Source organism: Apteryx rowi, unplaced genomic scaffold (assembly GCF_003343035.1).
Source record: "Apteryx rowi isolate R43461 unplaced genomic scaffold, aptRow1 scaffold_1356, whole genome shotgun sequence".
Taxonomy (NCBI): Eukaryota; Metazoa; Chordata; class Aves; order Apterygiformes; family Apterygidae; genus Apteryx; species Apteryx rowi.
The window spans coordinates 1640-11487 of NW_020447593.1; the positions used below are offsets into that span (position 1 = coordinate 1640).

Sequence of the window (9848 nt, forward strand, 5' to 3'; positions counted from 1 at the left end):
GGGGCAGGATGGGGCCTGAGAGGGGTAAGATAAGGCCTGAGAGGAGGTAAAATGGGGGGCAAGATGGGGCCTGAGAGGGATACGAATGAGGGGCAGGATGGGGCCTGAGAGGGGTAAGAAAGGGCCGGAGGGGGGTAAGAATAGGGGGCAGGATGGGGCCTGAGAGGAGTAAGAAAAGGCCTGAGGGGGTTAAGATAGGGCCTGAGGAGAGGTGAAATGAGGGGGCCAGGATGGGGCCTGAGGGGGGTAAGATGGGGCCTGAGCAGGGTAAGAATGGGGGCAAGGTGGGGCCTGAGAGGGCTAAGATAGGGCCTGAGGGAGGGGGTAAAATAGGGGGCAAGGTGGGGCCTGAGGGAGGTAAGAATGGGGAGCAGGATGGGGCCTGAGGGGGGCAAACAGGAAGGCAGGAGGAGGCCTGGAGAGAGGGGACGAGATGGGACTTGAAGGGTGTAAGAGCAGGGGACAAGGGACACCAGATAGACCAAGCCCTTGGAGGGGCTTGGGGTCCTCGGGGGGGACCACAGGGTTTGTCTGGGGCACAAAAGGCTTGGTCAGGTTGGGGAGGGGGCTCAGGACCCTCAGGGAGGGGGAGAATAGGTTTTAGGGGGGGCAAAGCCAGGCCCCGAGGGGAGAGGTGTGTTTGGGAGGCGCTGGGGTTGGAAAGGCGCTGGGCTGCCTGCCCAGGCAGCACATGAGAGGTTCGAATTCATCCTCTCATTCGTGGTGACCGGGACGTTCAGCGGGTTTTTGTGGGCCGCGCCATGGACACGTGTAACTTGGGGTGAATAAAGAGACCTCAGCAGCTCTCGGTGGGCTGTTTTTGGCCGGGGCGCGGACGCCGTATCAGAACAAGCCCTTCTCGCCTGCAGGAGAACTACGACGATCCCCACAAGACGCCTGCTTCCCCGGTGGTTCACATCCGGGGGCTGATTGACGGCGTGGTGGAGGCCGATCTCGTGGAGGCTCTCCAGGAATTCGGCCCGATCAGGTGAGGAAACGCGTTCGGCGGGCGGGAAGCTCGGCTGCGCGTGTCGGCGGTCGCCGGCGCAGCGCGCTGAGCGAGCCGTTCCCCGCCCTAGTTACGTGGTGGTGATGCCCAAGAAGAGACAGGCCCTGGTGGAGTTTGAGGATATTCTCGGCGCCTGCAATGCTGTGAACTATGCAGCGGACAACCAGATCTACATTGCCGGGCACCCCGCCTTTGTTAACTACTCCACCAGCCAGAAGATATCCCGTCCCGGCGACACGGATGACTCCAGGGGCGTCAACAACGTTCTGCTCTTCACCATCCTCAACCCTATCTACTCGATCACGACGGTGGGTGAAGCGGCTGGGACAGGGTTCGCTGGGCGCTGTAGGGACAAGAGCAGTGTAAGAGGGAGCGGGTGGCTGTTGGCATCGTAGTGTACGTGGGAAGAGCTTGTCCCGATAACGGGGTGTTTTAACCCAGGGGTGTTTTAACCCAGGGCTGTTTGAGGTGTGGCCTCCTGGTGGAGTCTTACCCGCGTTTAAGTCTCCTCCGGGCCTGTTGGTGGTCTCGGCTCTGCTCCTCCGGTTTCAGAGATGGTGTTTGTGCAGCCAGGCAGGGGATCTTCCTCCCTAGTCCTAGGACCTGTTGCTTTGCGGGTGGTTTGTGCCTCGCGTGGTGCCCGGGATGGTGAAATCCGGCTGTACCGCTCAAGCGGAGACAGCCACAGTCTGCCATGGACGACTGTCGTGTCGGTGGGCCCGGCCGCGCGTCGGCCTGGTTCCTCACGTCACCTCGCCTCTCTCCTGTCCCGCAGGACGTGCTCTATACCATCTGCAACCCCTGCGGCCCCGTGCAGAGGATCGTGATCTTCCGGAAAAACGGCGTCCAGGCCATGGTGGAATATCCTTTCGTGCCCTGCGAGGCGCTCGGGACTCCTCTGTTCTTCGTTGGTGTTGCGCGTCTCCGTGTCCGAGCCTGTGTGTCGGACCTGAGCGGTGCCGGGCACGCGGGCTGCGGTAGCGTGGCCTCGCCTCCAGCGTGTCCCGCTTGGGGCGATGCCTCCGGTGAGGAGGGAGCTGCAGGCGGGACCTGGACTCGCCCCTCATCCAGGGAGTCCCGAATTGGCCGTTCTCCCTGGGTCCGGGATCGACTCGCGGGATGGGCGAAGCTGTCGCTTACGCAGCACTTCCGACTGCGACGCCGAGCCTCGGCCAGAGCAAACCCCTCCTGCCTGCGTAGCCTGGTCGGGTTGATCCTGCCGCTCCCAGACAGAGAAACCCATGCGAAAAAAACGCCTCGTTCCCTGAATTTCCTTAACGCTGCAAACGTTCGACTCGGTGCAGAGCGCGCAGCGAGCCAAGGCGTCCCTCAACGGGGCTGACATTTACTCCGGGTGCTGCACTCTGAAGATCGAATACGCCAAGGTAAGCGTCCCCGCGAGCTCGGGTAGGGACACGGTGCCCGTGTCGCGCACGGGCCTCGGACGAGCCCAGGTGTCGCAGGTAATGGGAGCAGCGTAATTAGAGCTAATTAGACCTCTTTAAAAAGGGCTCATTTTAAAAAAGGAGATCCTTTCCTATTGCTTTGTCAACAGCAGCCTGGAGCGGAGCGGAGATAGTCCCTGCTTTTTGGGTGGGGTAGTTGAGCACAGTTACGCGCTTGTCGCTGGCCGAAAGACCCGAACAGTTGGTGGAAAAGCTAATTTTTCACTCAGCTTTACCTTTGCGCCCCCCTTCTCGCTGCCGTTGTGCGCAGCCTTGCGTCGCGAAGCTGGAGAGCGAGCTGGGATCCCTTGTGAGAGCAGTTGGATGAGGGTTTGGGGAGAGTCAGATCACTTGTGCAGGCTCGTGCCGCCGCTGTAACTGCTGCTTTCTGCAAGGAATTGCTCACCCGGAGGCTGGCGGTCGGTCGAGGGATCCTTTGAGGCTGTGAAAGGTCCGACGGAACAGTAAATACCTCCGGTTTCCGACCGCTCTCGCCTTGGTTTCTCGCGGGCTGAAGCTGGTCTCGCGCTGATCGCGCGCGTGTGCGTCTCTTTGCAGCCCACGCGCCTGAACGTGTTCAAGAACGACCAGGACACCTGGGATTACACAAACCCCAATCTCAGCGGACAAGGTAATCTCCGCTGAACTGCTTTGTAACTACACACAAACCCGCTGCCAGTTGACTAGGGCACCTCATATATCGATCCACGTTATGTAATGCCATTGGCCTGCCGTTGCCTGCAGTCAGAGCCGGGGGAGGCCGGTGCACGCCGGGGCGAGAGGCGCGGAGTGTGGAGAGGGGGGAATTAACTTGCAAATCGAGCGGTGATCGCTAGGGATTTCTCTTGGTGGCTTGTACTGCGCATTTACTGTCGGGGGGGGGGGGGGCCTCAGTCAGGCGCTGGGAGCGAAGGAGATTCTCTGCACGAGCGATTTACTTATTTATTTTTGAGGAGTCTCTGGTGGTTTTGGGGGGGGAAGTGCCATTGCTTTCTCGTGTGGGGGCCGCACAGCCCGCCCCGCTGCCGGCTCTTTGTGGGCCTCATCTGCAGAACCGGAGCTGGTTTACCAAAACGGGGCTCTTGGCTGTGTCGCCTTCCTTGAGCTGCTACAGCTGCAGGGCGAGTTGGAAGCGAACCTGGCCTGGCAAGGGGAGGCACCGGGCTTAGGAACACGCGTGCGTGTAAAACCGGAAGGGAAACGCCAATTCCCTTAAGTTTAAAAGGGGAAAAAAGTTGCCAACCCGCCCCCCCCGTGCTCCCACCTGTGAGCATTCCCGGGATTGGATGTCTTCCTCTCCCAAATTGGGTGTCGAGAGTTAGTTGCCCAGAGAACTGGCGCGACTGCTCCCCGTGATGCGCGGTGCTTCTGTGGAAGCCGCAGCGCCGGGCCGCGCGGGGTTAGCCAGAGCTCGCGCTTTGGGCCTCGAAACTTGGGCGCGCCGAGCCGGAGGAGCGCCGTAGTGGCCGCCGGCGCCGAGCTCTGTCGGGGCAGCGTTTCCCCGTCGGCAGGGCCGGCTGCATCGGCGATGTTTTGCCGTGTTTAAGGAACGGTACCGATCTGCTTGGCAGCACTTGTCGCGCTTCATATTTTAAAGCCGGGGTGTCAGCTCGGAGCGGCCTCGATCGACCCCCACGGGTCGGAGGGCGGCTCCGGCGCTCAAAACGGGAATTAGGGAGGGGGGCGGGGAGGGAGATCGCTGGGGTCCCGCCGAGGAATCTGTCGCCTTCCCGAAGCGGGGAGCCGGCCTGTCCTCTGCCACACTGCACTCGCTTCCAGAGGCTGCTGCTGATCCCCGCGAGCCGGGAGCTGCGGCTCGGGTGCAGTGTGTCGGGCGCTGCCGAGCGGTCGCTGCCGGGCCGCTCCGCAGGCGCCGTCTGGTGGACACCCCTGCTTTTAAAAGATGAAAAGCCGTTAACGTGCTGAAGCAAGCAATGGCATTACATGACTTAACAAAAACAGAGACAAATCTCTCCTCCAAGGCACATACCTAGAAGATGTGCAGAGCTGCAGGGGCTAGTTGCATTTATTTAGATGCATCTCGGCTTGCCCGACACGAGGCTGGGCGTCGGGGCGGGGAGGGGTGCAGTAACGTGGCCTTTCCCAGCTCTGAGCGGTTATTGCACATAACCCCGGGGACCGTACTACAGCGGAAGTCCCGAATTGGCCGTGACCTGCCTCTGCACATTCCTCACACCACACAGTGTAGAAACCTTACTAGCTCTTCCTGGAGAAAACACGCAGCATCCAGAAACAAGCAGCAGCTTGAGCTCATTACATCAAGAACACAACACCGTGGTCCAAGGACTATCTGCAGCACAGAGAGAGAGAAAGAGGCGCAGCATGCCACAGCAGACATTACTTTTACTTACCAAAACCAAACCAAAGTGAACCCAAGAATGTACACAGAACTAGAAAACACAGACCCGAGGGTCCTCAAAACAAGCCCAGCAGCGCTCTTATCGGAGAACGGAGTAGATCTGAGGCCCTCCAAGACATAGGATTGCTCTCAGCACGGTTTGGTTTGGGAGGGCAGTTCCTTTGCTTATACTTTTTCTCCTGCCGTCCTCAACTGCCACCATTATCAGCGCCAAGCGGAGAAAAAAACCAAACAAAACCCCAAAGGCACACAGATCCCTAAGAGGCTGTAGCTGGGGCGTGCAGTCTGGCACACGCACGCGTTCGGGGCCACTTGAGCCGAGACACATTTCCATTACAGAGGAGACACGCACACTGGAAAGAACTACACAGAGCCAGAAGCACCATTTTGTTACAGCACAACACAAATTCAGGAGGTGAAACACGGAGGAACACTCTCATTTATCACACCTTTATGTCCTCTGTCTTGGTATCTTCTGAGGACAAAACATCTGTGAGACCTTTTTAAAGATTTTACTTTTTTTTTTTTTTTTTTTAAAAAAAAATTGTAGCGGTTTTGTGCCTTTGACCTGTATTTATGACTCTGAAACCATGTGATGCAGGGTCGCAGTGTATGTTTGATGGGACGCCATCTTTCAGAACTGTGCTAACTCACTCTTGAAGCGTCCAATGGTAAGAGAAATACAGAATTTTTATATGACAATGGACATTGTACTTTGTACTCCCGCTGTAAGTAGCCCTTTTCAATCTTTGTAATGACTCGGAATAAACCTGTACGAAACACGGTCGTTTAAAGGGAAGAACGGAGCAATTGTACGGTGACATGAACGTGTTATGCCTTGTACGTGATGGCTCGTTTTAACCTATTACTGCTGTTGCTTTGCTGCCGTGCCTGTATCAGTCTCACTCCCTCTCCCTGTGTCAGAGCGGGGAGGTGTCTTGCCACTTTTTTTTTCCTTTTTTTGTATTTTTATTTCCTTCTTTTTATTGCTCTCTAGAACCTAGCAGGGGCACGGAGTGGGGCACTCCTTTATTTTATTTATTTTCCCCCCCCCTCGCCTTGTCGTCAAAGCTCCCTCGTAGGCAGCTCGGGGAAGGGCCCGGCGCTTTGCGGGGGGCGGCGCGAGCAGCCCCTTTTCCCGGGACTCCGGCCGCCTCCCGCGGCGCCGGACCACGCGGGTGAGGAGAGAGACGCGGGAGGGAGGCGGGAAGGGGGGTGGGGGTCAGACCGGGTGATCGGATCCGCAGCGGCAGCTTGGAGCGACGCTGCTGGCTCCGGTTTCCGCTCTAGACTGGGCTTCCCTGGCCCTGGGGGAAGAAGGGAGCATCCCGGTTCCCCACTCGGAGGCGATGAGGGCAGCCCGGGCTGGCTCCGGGGACGGGGGAGAGCCGAGGACGTCCCGCGGGAGCGCGGGGCGCCCTCCATCCCTCCCTCCCTCCCCGGCGCCGGCCCCGCAGGGGTTTCGTGGCCGAAGGGGGGGCCGGGAGCCCCCGCTTAAGCCTCACGGTTCAGGCTTAGGTGGTGGTTTAAGCGTTAGGGGCCTCGGAGGAGCCCGGCGCGAAGCCTTGGGTGCGTTTTTCTCCCCCCCCGACGCCGGTTGTAACCTGTGCTTCCGCCCGCAGGCGACCCCGGCGGCAACCCCAACAAGCGCCAGAGGCAGCCCCCGCTGCTCGGAGACCACCCCGCGGAGTACGGTAGGGCCCTGCCTCGCGCCGGGGCGGCACGGCACGGCACGGGCGCCTTTTTCGGGGAGGGTCTCCAATCCCTTTTCCCCCTCTGCCCCCTCAGGAGGACCCCACGGCGGATACCACGGGCACTACCACGACGAGGGCTACGGCCCGCCGCCGCCGCACTACGAAGGGAGACGGATGGGCCCTCCGGTCGGGGGGCACCGCCGGGGGCCGAGCCGCTACGGCCCCCAGTACGGGCACCCGCCTCCGCCGCCGCCGCCCCCGGAGTACGGCCCCCACGCCGACAGCCCCGTCCTCATGGTGTACGGCTTAGACCAGTCCAAGATGAACTGCGACCGGGTCTTCAACATTTTCTGCCTCTACGGAAACGTGGAGAAGGTAAGCGGAAACTGCGGCGCCTTCCCGAAGGCTGAGGTGACGCCTCCGAGGGGGGTCCGGGCGCGAGCGGTGCAGCAGAGGCTGCACTGCCGGATGCCACCGAGCTTTCGGGTCTGTGGAGGCAGCGGGCAGCTCTTGAGATGGTTGTCCGTCCACAAAGGATTGCGTGGGTGGCCTTGAGGGAACATTGCTCTTGAGACCTCAGGCCAGGTGGAGTGCGGGAGCCGGCGAGGACCTTGGTTTGGTTTGGGAGCCGGCAAAGACCTTGGTGGTTTGGTTTGGGAGCTGGCAAGGACCTTGGTTTGGACGGAGGAGGTCGGGCCCAACTTCTCCCAAGTGAAGGAGTTATCTAGAAGGACCTGGAAGCTCCGGTGTCTCTGCGCTGACCGTGGTGCTTCGCTTCTAGGTGAAGTTCATGAAGAGCAAGCCGGGAGCAGCCATGGTGGAGATGGCGGATGGCTACGCCGTGGACCGGGCCATCACCCACCTCAACAACAACTTCATGTTCGGGCAGAAGCTGAATGTCTGGTAGGTCGTCGTGGCGGCGGCTCGCGGGAGGGCTGTGCTGCGGTGGAAAGCGCCGCCTGCCGTGCCGTGCCAAGCCGAGCCGTGCCAAGCCTCCGCGCCTCTCTCCGCAGCGTCTCCAAGCAGCAGGCCATCATGCCCGGGCAGTCGTACGGGCTTGAGGATGGCTCCTGCAGCTACAAGGACTTCAGCGGCTCGCGCAACAACCGCTTCTCCACCCCTGAGCAGGCGGCCAAGAACAGGATCCAGCACCCCAGCAACGTGCTCCACTTCTTCAACGCTCCCCTGGAAGTGACGGAAGACAACTTCTACGAGGTAGGCGCTGTGACTCGGGCCTGGAGGGCAGCTCCTGCCTTGGGCTTCACTTCCTCCTCCTCCTCTTCCTCCTCACTGCGGGCTCCAGCTCTGCCCCGAGGCTCTGGACCAAACCCTGAGCTCACATAGGAGCCCGTCTCCAGCTGGAGAAGAGGGAAAGGGGCCGTTTTCCCTCGCGCTGCCCTTGCTCTTGGAAGAGGTTGTAATTTCGGGAGGGGGGAGAGACGAGCTTGGTGCGCAGGAGCAGGCAGCAGCGGCGTTTGCGCCAGCCCCGGGGCGATTCTGGCTGAACAGATCCCTTCCCCCCCACCCAAACCCTCTCCCTGCTCCCCTCAGATCTGCGACGAGCTGGGCGTGAAGCGGCCGTCTTCGGTCAAGGTGTTTTCGGGCAAAAGTAAGTAGCTTTGGGCAGGGAGCCGCCTTGCGAGAGGCGCCGCGAAGGCGACAGGCCGCGTGCGCCCCGCTGCTCCCTGCCCCGGGGCCGGGGGCGCGAGCGGGAGGGCAGGGCGGCAAGGGCGCGCGCAGCCGTCGGGCTGAGGAAGGCTCACGCCTCCGCAGGCGAGCGCAGCTCCTCCGGCTTGCTCGAGTGGGAGTCCAAGAGCGACGCGCTGGAGACGCTCGGCTTCCTCAACCACTACCAGATGAAGAACCCAAGTAAGTGGGGCTGAAGCGGGGCGGGGAGGGAGCCCCTGCGTCCCGGGGGGATGCAGCATTGCCCGTTTTGCCGGGGAAAGATACTAACGCGGTTCCCCGCTGACCCTGACGCTGTCAGGATCCATCAACATCCTGCTCCGGGCTGGCTTCCCGACTCCGGATTAACCCCCCGCCACAAACGACAGCTCTTAAATCCCCTCCAGACCTAAAAAAAAAACCTCATAAATCCCCCAAGGGGAAGTTGCTGCCTCCGCTAAGGGCCGTGTCTGTTCTCCCCTAGATGGGCCGTACCCGTACACGCTGAAGCTCTGCTTCTCCACCGCTCAGCACGCCTCGTAAGCGGTGCCGGAGCCGGCCCGCTGGCCCCCGCGCTCCCCTGGGGCTCGCCACCGCTCCTCTATTCCTTTTTTTTTTTTTAACGCTCGAGTTTAGTAGAGGCTGCCTGTAGCGGAGGCGCGGGGAGAGGCCGAGGCGGCTCCCGGATAACCTTCGATTTTTAAAGAGAAAAATGATTGTACATGTGATTTGTTTCCCGTTCCTTTGTGCTGCCTGTGCTGTCGGCACCTTTCAATAAAACAGTTTGGAAAACAAAACCCCGCGCGCTGGCGCTCAGAGGTGGGATCCTGAAAAGCTCCTGTGTCCGACAGGGCCAGGGAGGGGTGGCTGCAGACCTGGCGCGTGAGGAAGGTTTGCTGTGGCTCCCTGTGCCTCGTGGGGAAGGTTATTTTGGGGTGAAATGCTGGGATAACGGCTCGATGCGCCACAGGGCTGGTTCCTGGGGTGCTAGTCCCTCGGGGTGGATGTTTTGGCGTGGGTTTGAGGGGGAGGATTTGCAGTGGGTGGGGTGGGAAACCTGTGGAGGGGGTTTCCTTGTTAATCAGCTCCAGGGAATTATAATACTCTGCTCCCCGGAGGGGCTGGAGGCAACTCGGGCTCCCCCGGGGGGTACCAGGACCGGGGGGCAGCGGAGGGTTTGGGGTCTCCCACATGGCCGCTCCCTGTGCCTCGGTAAGGGAGCCACTTCCGCCTCGGTAAGGGGGTGGAGGAATCTACTTCCGCTTCTGTAGCAGGCTACTTCCGCCTCGGTAGGACACCGTTACCTCGGTAGGGGGTGGAAGCGGGAGGTAGCGCCGCCATCTTGGAGGCGCTCCGAAGCCCGGGCCGGGTCACGTGGCAGGAAGGGGCGGCGCTCTGCGCCCGCCCTCGCTGGTTCCCGCCCCCCCCGGGGGAGGACTGTGCGGGACCTTCATGGCGGCGGCCGCTTTGGGCCTGCGGGGGCTGCTGGGGAGACGTGAGTGGGGGCGGCCCGGGGCCCCCGGGACCCTCCGCCGAGCCCTGGCCCCGCCACCAGCCCCCCCTCGACCTCCAGGGCTGCCTCGACCCCCGCTGTGACCCTAAATTAGCCTTGACCCCGCCCTTTGACCCCCAATATCCCCCACCGTGACCCCCAG

At 61.1% G+C, this 9848-nt stretch overlaps 2 protein-coding genes across 4 annotated transcripts in view; both read left to right on the top strand.

The window, feature by feature from the left end:
• Positions 1-837: 837 nt before the first annotated feature.
• On the top strand, positions 838-8988 carry HNRNPL (heterogeneous nuclear ribonucleoprotein L). 2 transcript variants are annotated; one of them, XM_026057020.1, is made up of 12 exons: positions 838-988; positions 1080-1317; positions 1785-1870; positions 2298-2394; positions 3013-3085; positions 6457-6528; positions 6623-6903; positions 7310-7431; positions 7542-7743; positions 8080-8137; positions 8302-8397; positions 8678-8988. In XM_026057020.1, exons 2-12 carry the CDS (start codon positions 1093-1095, stop codon positions 8734-8736), a joined length of 1371 nt encoding a protein of 456 aa, XP_025912805.1. In that variant the 5' UTR covers positions 838-988; positions 1080-1092; the 3' UTR covers positions 8737-8988. The 2 variants fall into 2 exon arrangements, with proteins under 2 accessions (XP_025912805.1, XP_025912804.1); XM_026057019.1 differs by having other exon boundaries at positions 902-988; positions 8269-8397.
• A 365-nt stretch (positions 8989-9353) lies between these two features.
• Positions 9354-9848, top strand: part of ECH1 (enoyl-CoA hydratase 1) — a 5749-nt gene continuing 5254 nt past the window's right edge. The window contains exon 1 of one of the 2 annotated variants that reach the window (XM_026057021.1): positions 9354-9688. In XM_026057021.1, coding sequence (XP_025912806.1) covers positions 9646-9688 — 43 coding nt within the window. In that variant the 5' untranslated portion in view covers positions 9354-9645. The remainder of the gene's footprint in view (positions 9689-9848) is intronic. The other variant, XM_026057022.1, reaches the window with a different exon arrangement.